Here is a 23,925-nt window from a genome sequence, read left to right as displayed (position 1 = left end):
CCAAAGTGATGTAGGACTACCATGAATCAGATGTACCATAGCCTTCATGGCTTGCACACTTTAGCAGTGCATATAGCTGGTAATGGACACTTTGTTGGCATGCATTCTGCAAAGATTCTTTGTTTTGTCTAATTAGGAAGCCATCTTTCCATCGAAATACTGTAAATTGCACATTATGTTATGTTACAGCTCAAATGAGTGAAATTACTGTCTTCAATAAGCTTCAGATCAGCTGGGAGAGGGACTTCTGGGAGCCAATTTAGCTAGAATTGCTATAAGATACTAACAAGAGGATATTAATCCTGTTATAATTATCCTGATGGTGTAGCACATTTACACATGGGATGAGCATGGCTAGAGTCATTTAGCTGAAAGCAAGCTGTTTCCAATTAATCCTAATGTCTGAATGGCTGATTTAAGATTAGGAGGGTTAAGCAGGGAAGCTGTAATCATGATAACGATTTCAGATACTTGTTTTCTTTCCCACATCAAAAGAACAGTGTCCACATCAAACGAACATCAGCGCAAGTCATTTCAATTAACTCTTTCCCTACTGGCAAATCATTTGGCTTATAGGCCTCTTATCAGACAAGAGGAGCTCAGAGGTCCAGAACGGACTTGGCTGAAGTTGAGATTGCTCTCTCAGACAGGGGATCATGGGAAATGGTATTTACAGTAATCGACCCGCCCAAATGGACTAGATGTTGTCCAAGTCGGTTCAGAGGGCGCAGGCGAGGATAGCTGTACATTACACAGTTTCACACTGCCTGTGAAACACACACACACACACACTCTCTCTCTTTATTTGGATCTGCACAAGTGGCGTATACAGAATAGACCCAAACACTGATCAGAATAAGGTTATACATTATATGGTCCAACCAAGCTGCTGCACATGCTTAACACACAGAGGGAAAAGAAGAGGGGAAAAAAAATAATATATATATATATATATATATATATATATATATATATATATATATATACACACACACACACACACACACACACACACACACACACACACACACACACACACCACCTAGCAATGGACATCTTTCGGACTACTATAGCCCATATACACCCATGTGTCTGTCCCTGTCAGGTTGGCCGAGTGTGTCTCTGTGATCCCTGTGCCCCCTCAGCAGGGAGCCAACTTAACGCAGGGGCCCCTGTGCAGGCGACAGCCAGCCGTCATTAACACTCCCTACAGTCTAACATCACCCCCCACTCCCCAACCCCACGCCGCTTAATGGGCTGTTTGTGAGATGAAGTGTGTTTTCAATCAAAAGAGTAGCGCTGTGTGTGTATATATGTGGGTATGTGTGCGCCTTTAAAATAGGGGGCTGACTGAGATTTACAGAATCAGCAGCAGCAGTTGAGCCCCCCCCCCCCCCCCCCCCCCCCCTGTGCTTCCTGCCACATCAATAAAAAACACTGCCTTCAGCTCTACGCCTTCCAAAACACTTAATGACCAGATTTAATCACCAAGCCCTGGTATATGGGGACACACTGGCCAGTAGCTACTTTTCCATTGTGGCAACTTCACTGAATAATAATCACAAAACCCAGGTCATCATGTATATACATGAGTACAACTTATGCTTAGTACAAGGAGCAGTGGTTAAAATTGCATATTTTTGTGGATTACACTAAATCGTGGGTCTTCAACAGGGGGTCCAGGACCCCTAGGGCAGGGATACTCAAATAGATTTACCTGTGGGCCACATTACAAAAATGGCAAGGGGCCAGGGGCCAGTAGATAAAATTACGACATTAATGATACTTGATAACTTCTCTCTTTCAATTGCTTTATTTTCGCAAAATGTATCAAAGTACAATGTGCATGCACACAATATGTAAATAAATAAATGTGTTACATTTTCTTGCATAAACACAAAGAGCTGTTTCCATAACTGCACAAATTATTGCACATAACATGAGTAGCTGTTATAATAACATAATAACATAACATGAGTAGCTCTTTGCCTGCCTGCCTGCCTGTCTGTCTGTCCATGAGTAGTTATTTGTCTGTCTGTCAATGAGTAGCTGTCTTACTGTCTGCCTGTCTATGAGTAGCTGTCTGCCTGCCTGTCTATGAGTAGCTGTCTGTCTGCCTGCCTGCCTGTCCAATTGTCCATGAGTAGCTGTCTGTCTGCCTGTCTGAGTAGCTGTCTGCCTGCCTAATTGTCCATGAGTAGCTGTCTGTCTGCCTGTCTATGAGTAGCTGTCTGCCTGCCTGCCTAATTGTCCATGAGTAGCTGTCTGTCTGCCTGTCTATGAGTAGCTGTCTGCCTTCCTGCCTGTCCAATTGTCCATGAGTAGCTGTCTGTCAGTCTATGAGTAGCTGTCTGCCTGCCTGCCCAATTGTCTATGAGTAGCTGTCTGTCTGTCTATGAGTAGCTGTCTGCCTTCCTGCCTGTCCAATTGTCCATGAGTAGCTGTCTGTCTGTCTATGAGTAGCTGTCTGCCTTCCTGCCTGTCCAATTGTCCATGAGTAGCTGTCTGCCTGCCTGTCCAATTCTCCATGAGTAGCTGTCTGTCTGCCTGTCTATGAGTAGCTGTCTGACTGCCTGCCTGTCCAATTCTCCATGAGTAGCTGTCTGTCTGTCTGTCTGCCTGTCTATGAGTAGCTGTCTGCCTGCCTGCCAGCCAGCAAGTTGGTTAACAGAAAATAAATTGTTATGGCTGAGTAAAATAAAATACAATAAACACAATTTGCCTGAAAATAGATTACCCAGCTATGACCTTTTTCATGAAAAAGAAATGGCAGCTGGGTTTCATCATTCAAATAAAATAGAATTCTGTCCGTTTAGCTATAAAATTATGTCAGGGAATAGGGATACACAGTATATGTCTTTCATTTGCATTGCATCTCCCCCCCCCCACCCCCAAGCTTTTATTTTCGTTCGAGTAATAGTACAACTCTAATAGTATTACTTATAATAATGTAATTAAAGATAACTTCATTCAGATTTATTTATTTTTATTTCATTTTCCAGATTTTTTTTTCTTATTTTTATTTTATTTTCATTGGTGGGCCAGTCATAATGGTCCCGCGGGCCTGATGTGGCCCGCGGGCCTGAGGTTGAGTATCACTGCCCTAGGGTGTCCTCAGAGTTAGTATAGGGAAGGGGGCGGGATGTCACCGTCCACAGGCAAATGACAGCACTTTTTTTGCCTAATTATTATTACCACATAAAAACCACTGAATGTTCAAAGTTCAGGTTTTTGGGATGCAATTGAGGTCAGAACCCCCACCCAAAAAAAAGAAGAAAAAAAAAGGGAAAAAAGGATGTCTTTACAGGTAGCAGAATCTAAAATCTGAAACATGAGCGAAGATGGGGCGGTATTTATTTTTGTTCGAACTGAAATATCATCTAGACCACGGGGTCTGCGGAGGCCCAACAAGGCCTACTAGCGCTTCGATCACTGTTTTCATTAGCGGGTGGCTGGATTAATGATTTATTACGTGCCGATCATGCCTTGTTTTGAGCCATAATGCCAATAAAGACGGCGTGTATGCGTGCATGTGCGTGCACGCGGGAATTTTGGCCTTTTTTACGTGGACGCTAGATGGTGGTTAGCTAAAAATGCAAAGAAAATTACCGCTCGATTAACCACAATTAATCAAATCTCGTAACAGAGGTTTGGTGTTACTTGTCCCTGCAAGTAAACAGCCGGTCAAGTTTACAACGTATTAATTGTGAGTGTGTGGAATGTGCTGTGTGTTAGACAAAATAGACAAATTATTATTATCTCAGGGAGAGAGAGAGAGAGAGAGAGAGAGAGAGAGAGAGAGGTTCAGGTGATGCAACAACCACTCTGCCAACAATTACTGAAGGTGTGTGTGTGTGTGTGTGTGTGTGTGTGTGTGTGTGTGTGTGTGTGTGTGTGTGTGTGTGTGTGTGAGTGCGTGTGCGTGTGCGTGTGCGTGTGTCTGTGCGTGCGTGAGAGAGAGAATTTATATATATTTATTTTATAATCTTTTCATTATGTTTTATATTTTTTTCCCTCCATTTTCTGTTCCTTTCCAATTATCCCTCCTGGCGCCCCACGGTGGCCCCCACTTTGAAAAGCACTGCTCCATGCACTCTTCCCAAAATGAACAGAGAATAAGATTGAGTTGAAATCCAGATACCTTCTTAAGAACGTTTATTTGAGCGAACCAGCCTGGAGATAAACAAGGCTGCATACAGTGCTGTAGTCCAGGTTTTTTCAGATGCATACCATAATTGTTCCCTGTGCGGCATGCACACATAGGCTATACGCTTGCACGTGGTAAATGGTAGATGAAATGATTAGCAGACGGAATACGCCTTTTCCCAAAAACGCAGGCACGGCATACTATGTATATAGCGTATAACGGTAGGCTACTACACCACTGGCTGCATCCCATAAACCGGTTATGGCTACAAGTGCCCAATGCCCATACCTATATCCTTTTCAAGCTATTTGTGAATGGAGCAGCTCCATAAACTGTCTCCATTACATCATAGATTAGAGTCTTTGATTTAGCTTTCAGAGAAACTTTTCCATCTCCAATCTTGTCGAGTAATTTTCCATCAAATCTTGATAAAACTGCCAAAAAAAAGCATGAGCATTGTCTTTTGGGAGCACACTTCTTTGTTTGTTGAAATTATACAAATGCAGACTCATCAGTATCCTGGTCCTCACAGGACTTAGCCTAAATTTGAACCTATGACACGCGGACCTAAGGTCTCACGCTCAAGTTGGGCACAGTATCTTTGCTATAACTGGATGCAGGCCTTAGATGAAAGCTCCAGAAGATCCGGAACTGCCTGAATAATTCAATACAGATAGGAGAGGAGGAGAAAGTCACGTCTGGCAAAGAAACAAGCCGTTTAATTCAATACAGACAGTTTAGATACAGATACAGTTAGATGCAGTCTCTTTTTGCCTAAGCTTATTATGCAGAAAGAAAGCTATTAATTAGGCCAAGGGGTGTCTACATGTGTTTGTACCTGTGTGACCAGTGACCCGACCACCTGTGTGTGTGTGCGTGTGCGTGTGCGTGTGCGTGTGTGTGTGTGTGTAAATGATGCCGATGCGATGCGTATTAGCCTCGCGTAGCCAGCCTTCATCTGCCTTTGCAATGCATTGCATATTGCCCCAGGCAGATTAAGTCTGGCCCCTCTCAATTGTGGGAGGACTTCACGGCCGAAGTGGTGACCAGCCAAGCAGATTCGGCTGGAACCAACTAGGGCCCAGTATGCCAACATGGGGCGGGACAATCTAATGCTGAGAGGGACGAGACTAATAGTGATATTATCCTCACAGTGATATAAGAATCGCTACGCGAGGCTAGATGCGTATACGTTAACAATATATTTCAGTGTTTGTGCACATGTCTCGTTACAGGCTACAGCACAGATTATTTCAACAATTATCTTGCTTTGTGCAGCACAACATCAGGAGCTGACTTTCACAAATAAACAAAGATCCCAAATCAAGCTCATTGAAGCCCCCCCCCCCCCCCCCCCCCCGCAGAAAAACATAATTTCCAGACACTGATTTCCAGGAAAAGCAAAGGGGAAGCCGAAGAGGCTGGACATTAGTAATATCCCCCAAGCCTCTGTTGTGTATCTCTGATGTTTGGAGCACACTTGTAGGACAGGACATTGTTCTTTCGTAAACAACGCAGAGTACAGCTCCTGAGAAAGAGAGAGAGGCAAGAGCTCTGTAAACAGAACAGAAATAGTCGAACGCTCCCATCAGGCTAAACAGGAAACCCAGCCAATTAGCTGTTTATTCAGAACCCGGCTGACAGAGGTCAGGGGTTACGGTGAGAGCACTTCCTGGACAGCCGTAAGACAGACAGAGCAGTGTCCACAGGCAGGTGGAAGGCAAGAGTGAGGGGCACGGGGACATAAGAGAGAGCTGCATCAGTTTATCACTGGAGCATACAAAGGTTAACAGCGCTTCACAAGCAAAGAAGATGAGTAGCTCTTTAATTATATAAGGATACGTTGCTTGCAGGCCTAACGTCTGCTTGGGGGAAAGATCACTTACGTCTCTCTTGAAAGGCTTCTATTGATGCGACATAAGTGACAGGTCAGATGGCGATATGATCGAATATGTGCACCAAAATACAATCAGCTGTGCTGTATATGGCATGACAGCATGTTAACTCAATCCAGATGATCTAAGTTATCTCTGAGATGCATTAGCAGGCTTCATTCACCCTTTCAGACGACAAAGGCCTATCAGAAATCAGGAAGACTAATTGAATCCATCTAATTCATGTAAAACACAGAGCCTTGTGTCAGGTTCCAGGGCCACATTAAAGATTTGACCTACTGCATTTACATCAAGTTGAAAAAGATGGAAATAATATGAAAAGAACCAGGTCAAAGTAATGCACCCCTTTCCTTGGGACTGTAGAATATTACGTCATATTAGAGTAAATAAATGTGGTGAATCAAGTACTGTATTCATTGCCATTATAAAACAGGTTTAGGATGTGACTGAAGTGCTACTGTATACGGTCTTATTATTGCACAAAAACGAATTTCACCCACTTCTTTACACCTGGCTGTACACCTGTGATGTGACAATGAAGTTGCTTATGTCTTTCACATCATATTATGTCACATCTTACCTCTCATCTAGTTTCATATAATTTCATTTCGTGCCTCATTTAATCTCACCTCACCTCACTCAACTCATCACTTATAATCTCATCGCAGGAGAAAGTAATGGATTAAAATATGGTCAAGTACTCAATCAGGACAAAAGTCTCACTGTTACCTCAGGGTTTTCTTTAGTGTGTGGCGGAGAAAGTAACTGCCAGACAAAGAGCCCTGTTTCAGCAGTAGCAAACCACAGCAGCCCCTCCCTGGGCCGTGCCACTCACTTTGTTGGTTTGCTCAATTTGCTTCCTAAACCCACAAAGCCTTTGAGGGACACACAGGGGCATGTCAGCATGTCCCAAATTGTATTCTCTCACTGATTTATTTCCCCTCTTCTCACTACTCCGGGAAGAGCTGCAACGTACGGTGACTTCTGACTACAGCAAGGTTTTAAAATAAATCTATTAGGAATGGTTTATATATCTCCCTTTTTTCTTTTCTATTTTTGCACTGGAGAACTCTAAGTACACTGATCATGGCGTAAATCTTGCAGTATTGAATTGTTTGTTTTCTTCTTCTTGTCTGTATGTTCTTTTTAGATGTGCTTCTTTTGTGTATGTTTCTTGTTGTTGTTTTATTTTTTGATTGATTTGCCATCCCTTATCTTTTGTGCAGGCACTTCCAGTATTGATTTCCTATGTATTATAAAGTTATAATGCACACATTTAAAACTGGGCTAAAAATAATAATAAATAAATCAAACCCTGTACACTCAAGACACTGCCCCCGCTACCACCCTTAGATCTCCATATACTGTATGGAGCTGACCTGTTCTGACATTCCATATGTTGATATGACCTCATCAATCCCTGTATACTCAAGACATGCTCCTTATAGCCAGTACAGAATTCATTCCATGTTGATCTGACCCCCCATGCCAAAGCGCCAGTGCTCGCCCAGCAGTCTGCCGTCAACGAGGCGGATGCATGCATGCGACCTTGCCCTCAGGCGTCTTACTGGTAATAGTAATATGAAACGTCGGCACATTTGTGTAAAATATCTGCAAGAAACCACAATTACAAGCAATTTTGTCTGTTTCTTTTTTTAATGCTTCAATGGCACATACTGCCACATATGGAAGAGGCTGGCCCTCTATGTGTACATCTGAATGTGTAACTTTATGATCGTTTGCCAAAGCAGTTAGCCTGCTGTAGTTGTCCTAGGATTGAGGTTGTCCTCTATTATCCACTATCTATACCAGTGTTTTACAAAGGAATGGTGCCCGGGGTGGAAGTAGGAAGGCATGCTATGTAGTACACAGTACCAACACTGTTTCCAACTGAACAGAGTCCTTTCAGCTATTCAAGAGACAGCTGGATGCTGGGAAAACAGCTCATTCCATCTCCTCCACTGACCACAAGCAGCGTGTTATAAACTCATCCGCAAACAAAAAAGGATATCCTGTTTGTTGTCAATTCCCACAAAAAGGATTGGTGTCAAATGTTTTTTTCCAGCTCTTGTCCAGTCTCCCTGCACCAAAACACTTTGCCTATGGGAGACATAAAGTATCTAGACACTGGCTGAGACAGAGGTGATATTCCACCCTTGTTCAGAATCTATCCAGAACACGTTTATTATTCGAATCTGCATTGCCATGCTCCCATTGAGGAGATATTCCAAACTTGTTCAGCATCTATCCACAACACGTTTGTTATTCGAATCTGCATTGCCATGCTCCCATGCCAGTTGATCCCTGTTGCCATCCAATTGTTTAGGCACACTGGAGCCTCTCGCTGGTTCTCTGTCTCCACTGCTGAAAGAGGAAACTTTGTCTGTAGCTGCAGGCTTCCACCACGGACCACAAATAGGATGATAGACTTAAGGAGAGATTTATATTTAATAAGAATCCATCTGCGGTCTAAGCTGCCTGCGCTCATTACCCGTTGTCTATCTCAACCTTTCAAGCAGTCTCACTAGTCTAGATAATACACTACAGCATCGCTCACCAACCAACACCTTGGACTGCAGCAGTGGACTCATGTGTCATTTAAAGGATGTACATAGATCTAACATTGAGAGACACAATCAAACAGAATAACATGTGGATATAAATGAAGATTCTACAACAGGTCGTTTCGAGGAAGCAATCCGATTGGTTGAAACGGTTTCTAGCCGTGGATCAAACCAGCACTGTTCGCCACCTAATCAAAACAAAGAATTCAGTGATGCTTGCAGAACTCGACTTCGTCTCGTTCCTTACCTCATCACTGTCGTGGCAATAATCACGTTAAACAACACCATCTCGTGTAATATTGCTTAATTAGACAACACCCCTACTGTGTCTCCCAGACCATTGGTCACATCACCCAAGGTCAACAGAGAGAGTGGAAGAGAGATAGAGAGAGAGAGAGCAGCAGGTTCAACGTAATGAAGAGAAGTCAAAACAACCAAATGAATCACTGTGTAAACATCACTTAATTTGGAATAGATCCCTTTGCTATAAGGACCACACGCGAGCTGAAAGACAAGAGCCCTTGAAAGTGTTTGTTAACATGCCCCAAATCCAGTCCTAATACTGTGAGAGGCAGGCCATGACAACCAGATATGAGAGGGGTGTTCAATAAGAGATTCAATGCGTCACTCACTGTTGAATTAAGCCAGTTACTCAGCATGCTGACTTCATAGTGGACGCACTAGTCTGGTCTGGGCGACAAAAAACTAAAAACATAAATGTGTGCTTAAAAAAATGAGAATAAACAATGTTAAAAAAAAAAACATATAGATAATGCTGTTATTTGTGTACAATTTAATTGAAACAGTTATTTCTCATGGTCAGCAACACACAACTGGTGTGCACGCCTGTTCCATTGTTTGCCATTTCAGTAGAGAGCATTTTACACAGAACATGCCTTTGTTTGTGCTGCATTTTCCTTCACTCAAAAGTTTGAGTGATTTTAATTTGCTTACAGTTCTGGAATTCAGTTCCAAGACTATTATATTGGCAGTTCACGGCACGGAGGAGAACTAAGTAGACATGGCATCTCTAAATATAACTAGACATCACACACATGGCACTCTGAGTGATGCTGACAAAGTCAGACCTATTCAATCACAACTCAGAGCTCCATTACTTAACTTGCCCTGTTACTTGTGTTTCTCAGGCTAATTGCCATGTTTAAATAGAAAAGGCCTCTTTGAGACTATTATTGTGTAGTACCACACTCACCTAGTAGACAATGAGCTGGGGAAAGCTGGTGTCTCAGTAAAAAGTCGGATTAGTCAGTGAGCTGAGAGCCGCCCGACTTTAAATAAAATAATATGCCCTACCCTGTGCCAAATAACTGAAAATTATTTATATCGTTTTAACCTGCATGGTGTGGTGCATGCATGGTGTGGACATTTAAGATCTGCACCAGGTACATTTTCAATCTCGTACAAAAAGAGAGAGAGGAAAAAAAACGATTGACTTAAAAATACCTTTCCTGTGATTGTCTAAAAGCTTCCGGTGCTGTTTCTGACAAACTTTCTGCATTGTACTAAGTGGCAAATCCATCTGATAACACTAAGAATAATTAACATTTATAACCCATATGTAAACATGGTATGACTTGACAAAACAAACATTGGTGTGTAGTGTTTGAGAGGAGGAAATCATTGTACAATATGATGTAGGACATCAGGACGTGAAACAGAAAATAAAGCTTTTAAGGATCTTAATAATATACTATATCCTTACGGTTTGGGAATGATATAATCATAGGCAGAAAATATATATAAGAATGTATTATGTATAAAGTATTTATTATTGATAGAAATTGACTAGATTGATATTTCTTATTGATGGAGAAGGGGTGGGAGCAATAAGTTGTGCTTCTTCTCACTCCTTTTTGAATATGCCTTTTTTGTTATGAATTATTTGCTTTCATTTGTATATTGTTTTTAAAATTGCCTTATTCAAAATATGAGAGACATGCACATTACATGGATAATATTAAAGTGCATGTACAGTAAATGCACATACTGCTCAATTTTTTAAGGTGCCTGCAGAGGTCTGCTTGCTTGTATGCACAACTGTGCCTGCACACGCACGCACGAACGCACGCACGCACGCACGCAGACAGACTGTGTCATCTTTGTTGCATTAACCACCTTCAACGTGGCATCCGTACTTTGGGCATGTCATTATAGGCAGACTTTTTTTGCGCAATGCCGGACAAAGTATAAAATGGGGCTTAAGTGGTTAAGCACTTTATCAGCAGCCTCCAGAATGCACTGGCCACTCTACAGTGGGTCCATCCAAATAGCTTAACCCTTCCTTTGCGGAAGGAGGCAGAGCCACCTCATCCAGCGGTCCAGAGAGTACCCTGGACCCTGTCCTCAGGGGGTCACAGTGCTCTACGTAATGAAGACACTAGAGGCCCTTGAGCAAGACAGGCACTTTGGCAGTAAATGCATGTCAACATGTGAATGTGGCCATTGTCCCCGACTGGCCTGAGGGCTCGTAGCAGGGAACAGGGAACACCGCCAAGCTACAAGTCCACATTTATTAAATGTCATGGGAACAGGCATCCGTGTAATAGTGTGCAAAATATTTTTTTCTGATATTATTTTGTGAATGCCAAATGAGAAATTCAACAATTAAAAAAGGAGAGAGGAGGCAATACAGTGGTATACAATAAATTCTTACCATGATAAAGGCAAAATATATGAGTCATTTATAGTACCGGTATGTAGTTTATCTAGCTAAACTTAGCTTTATTTCCATACTTTCTTGCCCTGTGGCTTGATAGGGGGGTGAGCTCCTGTATTTGATACGTGGAACTGCTTATTATAGTGTACTGCATTGTGCATGGGTTACCAAGCTGGGCAAGGGAGTAAGGCTTTGTGGTTTGTGGTTTCATGTGTACGTGTGTGTGTGTGTGTGTGTGTGTGTGTGTGTGTGTGTGTCTGTGTGTGTGTGTGTGTGTGTGTGTGTGTGTGTGTGTGTGTGTGTGTGTGTGTGTGTGTGTGTGTGTGTTGTTTGGGTGCATACATTTGTGTGTGACTTATCATAAGATTTATTTGTATGCAAAGTGCATATATTTGAGTAAGTGAGTGTGTGTGCGCATAAGTGGTCCAAAAGCTACTCTTGGGTCTAAAATTAAAATTTGGGTTTTCTAAACCTCTCTAATTAGAGAGAGGAGGACTGAAGCCTATTTTGAGACCTGTGGCCATGCACGCCCTTCCCATATGTGTGCACACAGACACACAGGCACACAGTCAGGCCTGTAAATCAGATTAAATACTTTTAACCACTTAGTTTCAACCTGGGATTCTTATTTTGGACATTATATGCACAAATTGTCAGAAACATTCAAATATTAAAAAAAAAAAAAGCAAAAATAGGAGATCTACAAACTCATGCCGCTGATTTGAGTTTGTAAATGAGCTGTTTTTGCATGACTGTGTCGTACGATTAAGTAAATATAAAAACGTATTCCAAAAATAACAAAGTAATATTACCTAGTGGGAGTGTCCGGATGTCCTTACATTTTGGAATTTGGTTGCTGCTAAACTTTCGATTATTCTACAAATTAACATTACACCCTCCCCATCTCTATTCTTATTAAACGATGTATCCCAATTGCCTTTAAATAATACCCGTATTCGTGTCTTCTTTGCTGGCGTAACGGCCGCAAAGAAGATGGTTGCTTCGCACTGGAAACCACCTCACACATTGACATTTCGCCAATGGGCTTTGACCTTTCTAGATATCATTTATCTAGAGATGTCAACAGCAAGATTGCACGGCGCAAAAGAGGAAAACATTGAGATTTGGTCTGGTATTGCAGATTTGGTTGGGGACATGATTTAGTCATTATTATTTATTTGTTGTATGTTCCCATTGCACAGTGGTAGGAGTCCTGACATTGTCTTTTTGTGGCATCTTTGGTCCCGGGGGGAGGGGTGGGTGGGATTGTTTGTTTTTGTGTTCCTTGCTTTTGCTGTTATGTGTTTTTACATGTGTTTTGTTTTCTTTATTCATTCATGGTGTTAACATCTTATTGTAATTTATTGTCTTAAATAAAATAAAAACATTTGATAACAAAAAAAAAGTAATATTACCTCACACAGTTATTATGACCCAACAACTACCATTTTGCTACCATTTTAGTAAACACATTTTTAGAAACAATACAATTTGTTTAAATGTATCTAGCAACTCAGAGAATGTACAAATTTAACCAAATGGACTTGTAGGCCTAATACAATTGCATTTGTACATTCTCAAGACTTAAATTAACACTGAGGATTGTACTGTGTAGACTCTACACTGTAGAGTACAACAGGCGCCATGCCTGACATTGGGTTTTGTCTCCTGTTGACTGAAACAAAACACAATTTCCTAATGATGGACACTCACTGATTAAACAACTAGCTACCCTGTACATTAATGGTCAGACATTGAAAGCGAGAATATAGTAAGCAACATTATTTGTAATATTCTTAGTCTCCGCCTTAGAGGCCTATACCAAATTAGAAAGTTTATGATTGCGAAACAGTAATATAATAACCAGCTTAATCACTGTCTAAACTAAAGTGTTTTTACACTTTTAATGAGGCAATTTAGTGAATGTAGGCTTTTGAGACAGGAGGAATGTGGCCTATGCTGCCTCAATAACATTGTCTCATTGTTCTATCTCATAACCAGGCTCTGTATTCTATTCCTATACAAAGACTGCTGGGAAAATTGTCTACTTTTAAAGTGTAGACTAAATTGTTATTTATATATAATGATAATAATTGGGTAAGTTTCATGGCTTCCAAAAGCCACTATAAAAGCACTGTCCACATAAAAAATACTTCACTTCAACTAATCTGGAAAAATCTACCCGTAAAAACGAAATGATCAAAATGACATTTCATGTCTATGAAATGTGCCTGCACTGTCTATATGTGCAGGCACAAAGTCAGAGTGATTAAAACAAATACCATTTGTTGAATTCATTATTCACTATAATGCAAACAACAATTTATCCAATCAACTTAAACCTCTCAGACCAATAAAAGCTTAATGCTTAATTTCACAACTGGCACTGACAATTTTATTGGGGAGCACAACCACATTTAGATTTATAGCACGAACAGAGGATAGAAGGATTAGAGTTATAGATTTTAAACGTTTTGATGCTCTGAGTTTTTTTTCTTCAATATAAAGTATATTTATTGGTTTTAACAAATTTAAGGACAGATGCTCTGAGTTAAACTTATTATTACTTGAATAACAACACCGGTGTGGGACAGATTAAATTAGTAAGATCAGGGCATGCCAGTGGATCAATGAGGAAGATCAGGGCATGCCAGTGGATCAATGAGGAAGATCAGGGCGCGCCAGTGGATCAATGAGGAAGATCAGGGCGCGCCAGTGGATCGATAAGGGAGATCAGGGCGTGCCAGTGGATCAATGAGGAAGATCAGGGCACGCCAGTGGATCACAAAGTAAAAGTAAGGCTATAGTCCTTCTAGCAGCTGACCTGGGTTTGAATCTGACTCAATTGAGGCTTGTCATTGTAATCCCTCCTTTTCTCTCTCTCTCTTACTGTATTTATCTGAAATAAAGCCTAAAATGCCAAATGAATAAATGCAAAAAAAGAGTTAAGGATATTAAGCGTGGGTGTTTATACTATGTGTGTTACACAACGCACACACGTGCATGTGTGTGCGTGTGCTTATAAAGTACCAGGTTTAAGATGAAAAATAGTAGGGCTGGGTTACAAGAAATAAAAAATATAGTTTGATTCACTGATTGCTAACACGGGTGCACGCACACACTCACTCTCTCTCACACACACACACACACACACACACACACACACACACACACACACACAAACCCGCAGGCATTCCCACTATAGACGCCCATTACCTCCATGTGTATCCATGTGCTGCAGTTTCATTGTGGTCAGACATGGGGAGAGGGAAGAGAGTTTAGAGCTGGCCAGGAAAAGCTGCAGTCAGGCGTTTTTGGAGGAAGATAAGAAGAGCTACGCGAAAGGAAAAACTAAAATAACAAAATGTCGCTTGGGGGTATGAGGTTCCTATGACAACACGCCTCTCTGTTTTCTCAGTCTGATAATTGCAGCATTTCGATCAACAAACGCCATAAGGTCAACTCAAAATGGAAATATATCAAATAACCTGTTAAAACCGGGAAAGCAGCATGTCTCATTTTAGATGACACATCTAAAATGTGCATGTCACTTCATGCCGCACTGCATGCAAGCTTGTACATCTGCTATTTCTGAACATTATTTTAAAATCTTGAAAGTGTGAGAACAACCGGTTAAAAAGGAATTTGTAGAATCTGCCTCAGGTTTTAATGGGTTAATCATCATCCTCAGAGAGAGAGAGAGAGAGAGAGAGAGAGAGAGAGAGAGAGAGAGGGAGAGAGAGAGAGAGAGAGAGAGAGAGAGAGAGAGAGAGAGAAGAGAGAAATTGGGGCGAAATAGCAAATATGGTATACTGTCCCATGCAGTCTCAAGCTGTGTCCACTACCTTGACCTGTGTAGAGATTCGGGGCCTGTGTGACACTGACAGGTGTGCTCGCTGTTAGTTTAAAGTGCCGTTAAGTATCTAGTGTCAGTGTCTTTGTTTGCTTTTTTAATTTATTGCTGACCAATGGCCCAAGAAACACATGCGTAGGAGAACACCCCCTCCCAACCCCCACTCAACACCTTTCCCCACATAAATAAACCATCTCCCTGCAGGAACGTCAGGGGTTCCAGCGTTCTCCCAGCGAATGGAATTCACCCCGCTGATAAGATGGCTGTTGGGACGTTTCATGGGCATACTCCCGTCTCAACACATACTGACTCACAGACCCGACATAAACCGCTAACACATCTGCTACCCCTTTGGTATCGGCACATGGCGCGCGAGTAAAGAGACGCACAATGTGACTCAGAGGACAAAATGGTTGATAAGAGACATGCTCATTAACCCTGTAGCCAATGAAAGATAAAAGGTGGATTGTCTGCCAGGAACTAGTTTACTGATAAATTCTCCGGACATGATGCAGGCCTATCATGGATTGCAAGCAGCCTACAGGGGAAAGTCAGTCTGACAGGAAGCTTAGTGGAGTTAAAATCCCTGAACCAGCTGGGAAAGCTCAGGTGAGGACAGTTAATGAATGATGCTCTCCTCTCTCTCAATAACAATTGTCAAGATGCCTTTAATCAAGGCATTTAATCTCTGCCTTCTTTGAATTGTACTCAGGTGGGATGAGCATGTGAATGTAGCAGGGCGTTGCTGAAAGAGAGCACACATGCTCAGCAAACCTTCCCTTAGATTAAGGCCTTCAGCAACTGTTAGAAAACATTTATAGTGTCTGTCAACATGAATTTCAGCACTGTTTGGTGTATTTTTACATTCGACACCTGACTACCATGTAGTTGCATGGGAAGTTCAGGGTCTAGGAGCAACCATGCTGCATGGGTGCAGCTCAATTGCAGCTGTCTTGTGTGTGTGTGTGTGTGTGTGTGTGTGTGTGTGTGTGTGTGTGTGTGTGTGTGTGTGTGTGCATGCACACGGGGTCGGGGGGCACTACATTCCACAGAGTGCCGGGTCCTGACTGCCAAGGGCGGGCACTACTGACCCCTCCCCGACCATCTGTGCCCACTCATTTAGGTTGGCTGGCACTCACTGAGCCAGAGTCATAAGTCACAGACGAGGGTGAAAACAAATGGCAAAGTGAGGAGTGTGGTTTCAGAATGCAAGGACTACGCTCTCCCTCCTATACTGCTCTCTTACTATCTGCTGAAATCCAAATACCACATCTCTGCAGTGTACGGGGTATATGACAAGTAAAAGGAATAGAATGCATACGTTATGCTTGGATCGCAATACAAATGCTTTCATTAGTTACCAAAATCACCAAAGTACAGTACTCTCTCTTGCATGACTGTAAACAATGCTATGTACATTATGTGACGCTATATTGCTTTGCTTCACAGACTCCTCTCTCTAACCCCAGTGTCTAAGGTCTGTTAGTTAGGGTCAGGGGAGTTTGTAGTCTCCCGAGACACATCCCTCTGAGCAGTCTGCCAAGCCTCTCCTCTCCCTCCTCCCTCTCTTCTTTTCTCTCTGCTCTCATCCTTGCTTTGTTTCAACTCTCTTTTCCCAGTTCCCACTTAGTCTTTCTCCTTTGTTGCAATTCTTCTACTCATTTGTGCACCCCATATCTCCTGTTCTTACTTTCTCCTCCACAGCAGCATAACTGTTTCACCTACTTTCTCTTTTCCGTGCTTATCACCATCATCATCATCCTCATCTTCTTCTCCTCTCTCTCTCCCCCTTCCCCTTTTCCTCTCCCAGTGATCCAGCTCCCCTCACAGCCGTGCATAATTAGGCCTAAACACAGGCCTGTGCAGGCACACATCTGGAAGGAGTTTAGACATGGCAGTTTCCTACCAAGACGACTAAATATTTAGGTTGAGAGTTACTGCGTGTGGATGAACTCATGATAGAGGGGTGGGGAAGGGGAGAGAAATAGGGAGCAAGAGTGTGTATATAGAGATAAAGAAAAACAGTGTGTGAGAGAGAGAGAGAGAGAGAGAGAGAGAGAGAGAGAGAAAGAGAGAGAGATGCCAACTGTAAATCACAGCATAAGGCTGATAGAAATAAAAATTATGTGAGTTAATTTTAATGGAGAAGGAAGGGATGCAGCAGTTTAACATCTCTTGCATTAATATTGAGGCCATTAGCTGAAATCAGATATACAGTACTGTAATCAAAGTCATCGACATTGGCACAGTTACTCTCCTGTGATCTCTAATGACGATAAGGTGTAGTGGTGAGTCGAAGGAGGAGGTGACAATACTGGGGGTCACCAGTTGCTCCTTTACAGCTGGCAGGAACAACAAACAGCCAACTAATAGTTTTAATAAACAAATCCCCGTTGGGATTTCCCATGAGGCTGAGGGGCCTCAGCTGGAATGTTCACAGGGGCCAGCTGTTGTGCATTACATGTAGCGGCCAGCCCCGGAAGCCCTGGGCCTGGTGTCCCCCAGCCCTTGCCCCTGCTACACTGCTCGGCATGGAGAACATTCCTCTAAGCTGCCCCAGGAGAGAGAGAGGCTAGTAGGGCTGTATGGCGGCGCATCAGGGCGTCAGGCCTGGGGAGGGATTGAGCCAGTGTACGGCACGCACAGCACCCCTACTGCACCTGGAATACTGTCTGCAGTCTCTGGACAGACTGAGGAATGTCAGGAATAACAGGAATATCAACACAACTTCTCACATTCCACATCTGGAGCTAATACCAGGAGCAAGGATGAGAGTATGAATTGCTCGGAGAAGGTTGTTGAATCTTCAGGAGAATTTAACTGACTTTGTCAGAGAAAAGTAGAGAAAATGGTGGATTTTCACATGGATTAAGCGTGGAATTGTTGGCTCCTTGTACACAGACTCATAAAAGTGTCACAGAATGCTAAACATATGTAGGAAAACAAATAAAGTGAAATTAGTAGGTGTGGGGAAGGGAGATTATCTTAAATCACCTCCACCGCTGCCACCCATGCTATTTTTTATTTTTTCCTCTGGTTTGCAGCAATGTGTTTCCCAGATGTGTATCCTGCCTTTATTAACCAAGAAACATAAGGCCCTATAAATGGACCGCTGGCTGCCTTCAGCTCTGGCGGGTATAAACCCCTTTCCCTGTGCCTCCTATGCCTGCTCCAATGGGGCTTTTGCGCTTTTTACTGTGCCCATGTGTGGCTTCTCCCACTAGGTCGGTCGGGCAGAAAGACAGCGAGGCTCTGTGGGAACATGGAGGACTAAAGTCTTTGAAGACTTGGTTCAATCAGTCATCATGAGAACAGTTGCCTCTGAGCGACCCAGAAAAATGTTCTGTATAAGAATATAAATTCTTGGAAATATTATTTCCAAAATCTCAAGAATCTGCCATTGAGGGAACGGTATATGGAATGGTATGGTGACCATGCTGTGCAGTATACATATGTCCAAAAGGACAGGCTATCGTCCTTAATTTGGACCTTTGGGTGCTCTCCTCGCAGAAATGTACAATAACAACTTATGTAAACTTATGCTTCGTAGCCAACCCAGGTTGTTTTAAGAGCCATCCTGTGTTAGGCTATATTCTCACCATAGGTTTGCAGAGAGCAACGCTTTTCCTTCCTGAACAGAAGGCAATTGTGAGGCAGCAGGCCGAGATTGAAGGGATGTTATGGTATTAAAGGAAGGAGCCAACCCACCATTACGGCACACAGCAGAGGACATAAAAAAATGAGTAGAAATGTGTTTCTGTTTATTCTAGTTTTGCAAGTTCAAGTCAGCTGCACCACGTGTAAAGAGGGTGATGGGGAGGAGGGGGGAAACCCAGAGCGTTTGCCTGGGTCAAAGTCAGTTTTAAAAAGTGTCAGAGTAGTGACAAAGAGGCAGGGCTGGATGACGGCTACATTCAGCCAGCCCCCTCATCTTCTTAATGCTTTACAGAGAAGCTAAGTTCAGCATTCCACTACAGTTAAACTGGATCAAGATGTAAACTGCTGACCTAACAAGGCTCATTACCTCAGCAAGTCCTCAATACAGTTGGATCCGAGGCCGTGAGGTCACAGTGTGGGTGCGTGGGCAAGAACAGTAGGCATAACCAGACTGTCCAAGTCCATATGAAGCCATTTAGTTTTGACACTATTCTTGAGCAATATGACATGTCAACCACTCACAGCAGTAGGCCTATTAACCTTTAACCTCTTAATCACCATGCATCTTATACATTCCATGAATAATATACATTCCAAAATATAGCTGGTCTGAGCCTGTATGCTATTTTCTTCCATAGTTTGGCCTACCAGAGCTAAGTTTGGCCTATAGCCTAATAGTAATAAGGCCAAAAGTGGTAAAAGTAAAGTAGGCCTAAATTATACCCTGCACTTCTGCCTAATCGTTCCAAACTGTTTCCACCGTTGCTCTCCCTAAAATACCAAGGACTGGTCTGGACTACTGCAGATTAAATGGTCATTTTTAAGATTCCCTGAGGTGCAGAAGCAGCAGCATAATGACAAGTCTACGTTCATTTAAGTGTCAGAATATGGTTACAACTGAAACTCACAGAGTAACGGTCCTGTTGGGGAGCAGACTGGCATCTGGAGTTTCCGACAGGTCTTCTTTGCTGCAGCTGACGCGCTTCCCAACGACAGAGGTGCTATGTGGCTTTGACCGCTCACGCTCATCCGTGCAGCTGCAGCTGCTGGTGATGAGCCCCGGACAGGCTTGGGAGAGTCTGGACTCGGAGGCACGCAGCAAAAGCAGCATCAGCAACACGCGTCCCAGCAGCAGCGGGATGCCAACGCCGGGCACGAACATTGTCCCTCTAATGTCACCTCACCTGCCGCTCGTCATCCCATTTCTCCACTGTGAAGCGGTTTTCAAGGGCAAAGGCAAAAACTTTCAGGACTGAAATTGAATGTCAAGCTGTAAAGATATGCTGTATAACTCCACTCAACAAGCAGCAGACACCATCTCTAAGCCATTCCCAAATGTTCAAGTTTTCTACTGTCCCGTTATGTCGTGGCAGCTTGTCCGTTCAACTCCCTTAGCGCCATGCTTCACAAATTCCGATAATAGCCTCCAGCCTAAACGTCGGATACGAAATTACGAATTGCTTAAGATTTTTTTAGTTAAAAAAAGCTGCTGATAGCAGAATTACCTTATGGAAATTATATAAGAAGCGCGCTTGGGAGTGTCTCAGACGCAGATAGTGAAAACCATAGGCTATCCCCACAAAAGTTATTCAACAGTTAGGATATTCCAGTGGTTTGGGTCCAGCAGTCATCGGACGAAACTGTCATCCAATGCAAAAGCCAACGAATTATTCACAAGCTGAAACTTTGTCATTTGTTTCTATGCTCCCAGAGTGTTCAAGAAAAGTATCATCTCGTTTCCCGCAGTTCTCCGTGGATTTGCAGTGAGAAAAAAAATCGGATCAGAATGAAAATTCGACCGACTTCCAGGCGAATTGAGATGGTCTTGATCGACTCCTGTGTTATTCCCAAAATCTAGCGGTTTTGCCTGCCTGCCACTCTGTCACACTCAAATTCAGATACTATCCCAAGTGCGCGCATTCCGTCGCCGTCGGCGCTCCAATCGGCCGGGTCCTAGTGCCGTCATGTTCCCTTCCATGTAGTAGGCTAGCCTTGGCTATACCTATTACTGCAACCCAGTTTCCCGTGACAGGAGTAGCACCCTGCATGCGCCATAGTAGCCTACCTCAGTACCTGCACACAAAAAAGCCTCATGATGATGATGATGCTGATGGGTGAGAGATGGTGGTATAGTGGGATTGGGGCGGGGGGGCATCGGGCACACCAAATCCATAATAAGATAAGTCCATATAAGATAAGAAACAAAATGTCTTCTAAATCGCAACAGATTTCTGAAAATAAATAAATCAAGGTGATTTTCTGGTTTTATTATTATAGTGGAGAGAGACAGTACATATAGGGAGAGAGAGAGTTGGGACTGGGGAGTGACACGCAGCAAAAGTAGTTGGGATTGGGATTCGAACCCGCAAAGCACTGTCAGGCGTATAAATGTATACCAGTGGATATGCATGAATAGATATCGCCAATGACTATAGTCTGTATACATTATACTATTATAGACATACAGTAAGTCTATATCAACAATGAATATTAAGCTCAAGAGAGAATGTATTATCCTAGTATGTCTCAGTCTCACAACAGATATCATGTGATAGTTATGTGCCGTACAGTCGTACACAACAGTATACTGTAGTAATGTGCAAAAGTGCCAGAGCCAAGCAGTAGTACCCTACTAGTCAGTAATGCCAGAGAACAGAACACACTGCATGTCTTAAATTCACATATGGGGGTCTAATATCGTCTAATATTATAATCAAGGCAGTTCAATCAATATAGTTTATGGTGCACCCATAAACAACATATCCAGGCAACACACTATTATTAGAATGCCGTTCTCATGGTTTGAATTGTTGTTTTTTAATCGATGATACAACCACGGCTGAGCACATTAATTATGAGCCAATACGGTTCTTCTTGCTGGGTTGTTCTGTTATTCTGAACACAAGGTCTGGTTGGAGTTTGTTGTGGTTTACTGTACATCTATGGGCATGCCATGCCATGTGGACTGAAGTTCTTGGTGTGTTCATGAACTAACAGCAAAATCAAATCTCTATAGTTATTTCTGACAGCCTTGTTTATTGGGAGATTGTTATTATATATGAAGTGAAAGCATTTCTGTAATGGAGTGGATTTAAAGAGGTTCACATAGTCAAATACAACCAATAGCCTCCACCAACTGAAAGCTACCCACCAGATGTTTATAAATAGATTGCCCCTTTTATGTAATTAGGTGAGATTATAGTTGCTCTGTTTTACTGATATAATGACCTCAGGTTGGTGACTAGCCTCAATAATCAGGCCTAAGTCAATAGATGACATTGCACTGTGTCTGTGCAAAGTTATTGTTGTTGTAAAAATGATGTACTAGTCACTGTATAATACAGTAGTAGACACATACTGTCAGGTGCTGCAGTGACAGTATTTGCCACCAAAAACTGAAAAAGAACATTTTCAATGACTTCTCAAATAAGTTGTCTCTTTGTTGAGTGGAAAGAATTAAATTCAATACTGTCTAGTATGAAAATTTCATTTTCCAAAATAATCACACACAATCCAAAGAATACACAAGACTATAAACTTCCCCCAGGCCTGTTCCTTTCCTCTGAAAGATATCCAAGGTATTGCTACAGATTTCTGTTTTAAAAATACTTTTTGATATACGAGATCCCAGGGAGGACGGAAACCTATAAGCGATTCAAATCTGGAGAGCATTTTGATATATGAAAAGGTGAACTGGCAACGCATTTGAAGAGGGACTTCAAGCAATTGGGCTTGACGTGTACTCGCTGACATACCCAAAAGGCAGGCACCTCAGTCATGCGAGCGTGCCAGATTGCACAATGGTTCAGTGTGCTCTGACCCACGCGGCGGACCCCGGTTTGTTATTCCTGTATATGATACTGTACACTGGAGCGGACTCAGAGAGCCGGCATGATTACTGAAGGAAAGCATAAGGAGTGGATGGGCGCCTGCTCAGCGATGAAACAGAGGGCTGTTTATCCAAGCTGTTAAATAAGGCCTCAAGTACAACACCCCCCGCCCCCCGACTGCCTCCCCCCTCCATCTCCGCAAGGCCCAAATCTCTCTCATCTGGAGCGCACAGTTTCCATTTAAAATGTCACGTCCCAAACTGCACATTACATCAAATTGTACTTAATGGCATCCAGACAAACTTTTATGTCGTTCCAACATTCTCTCTGTGCACCCCCCCCCCCCTCCTTATAGCCAAGCAAGCAATCTCTCTCCTTCTCTCCATTCCACATCTGGTCTCCATTCCAGGTGGGGTATTGGGAAAGCGGAGAACACTGGGAAGAGAAGGTGGAAGGCTGAGATACTTGGAGCAGAACAGAGATAACGTCCTTAAAAAAGTTTGGTGGAAATGACGCAGGCTTTGGGTTATGACAACAAGAGATGGTTATTGGATGATCCCTTAAGGGCATTTTCCACACAGCAAAATCCTTCAAGTTAAATTAACACAGAGTCATCATCAATGAGGGTTAATTGCGCGTTAGCATTATCAAGGAGAAAAGAAAACTGAAAGGGGTTTTCAGCACAATCACAGCTCAGACCAAATGATTGCCTTGATTGAGGCAGAACTCTGTCCCTGCCAACAGATAAACAAAAGAAAATTCCATTTCCAGGGAAAGAAACGTTGCCTCTCAGTGTCTTTCCTTGGGAACTTCTGCCATCTAGAGGGGGGCCAGCAGCATAACAAAGCCACACCCCACCAGAGTACTGCTACTGCTATGGTTTGGAGCCAAGGACATATTTATGTTCATATATTCATATTATATGGACATTTATGAGATGTAGGTCTTAAATTAAGTGAGTATAGCCTAATCTGGTTGTATACAGTCCTGTACTGCTACTACTATGATACTTCACTGTACTGCTATGATTGCATTATGAGTAGGCTATACAGAGTGGTTATAACTTTAATTATACAATGTAATAAGCCGATCATAATGCATTCATAATAAATAGCTCAGATTCATATAGCGTTTTTCTAAGTACATACCGGTAGTCGCTATTGTTAGTACAAAAACAATAAAGGCTACAGTAAGTGCTAGATTAAAATCGATAAAAAGTGAAACGTTAATACAAACGCTATAAGTCATTATAAAATGCTTTATAATGACTAATGAGGTATGATTGTTATTAAGCAATGAGTA

General features: G+C 42.5%; 1 protein-coding gene across 1 annotated transcript in view; it reads right to left on the bottom strand.

The window, feature by feature from the left end:
- Positions 1-20,673, bottom strand: part of adgra2 (adhesion G protein-coupled receptor A2) — a 50,886-nt gene extending 30,213 nt beyond the window's left edge. Inside the window, exon 1 of the mRNA XM_080765069.1 lies at positions 19,702-20,673. Coding sequence (XP_080621195.1) covers positions 19,702-19,955 — 254 coding nt within the window. The 5' untranslated portion in view covers positions 19,956-20,673. The remainder of the gene's footprint in view (positions 1-19,701) is intronic.
- Positions 20,674-23,925: the final 3,252 nt, after the last annotated feature.

Source organism: Protomyctophum bolini (assembly GCF_963924005.1).
Source record: "Protomyctophum bolini genome assembly, chromosome: 6".
NCBI lineage: Eukaryota > Metazoa > Chordata > Actinopteri > Myctophiformes > Myctophidae > Protomyctophum > Protomyctophum bolini.
The sequence above is the reverse complement of the archived record's forward strand: the minus strand, read 5'-3'. Positions and strand labels throughout refer to the sequence as shown.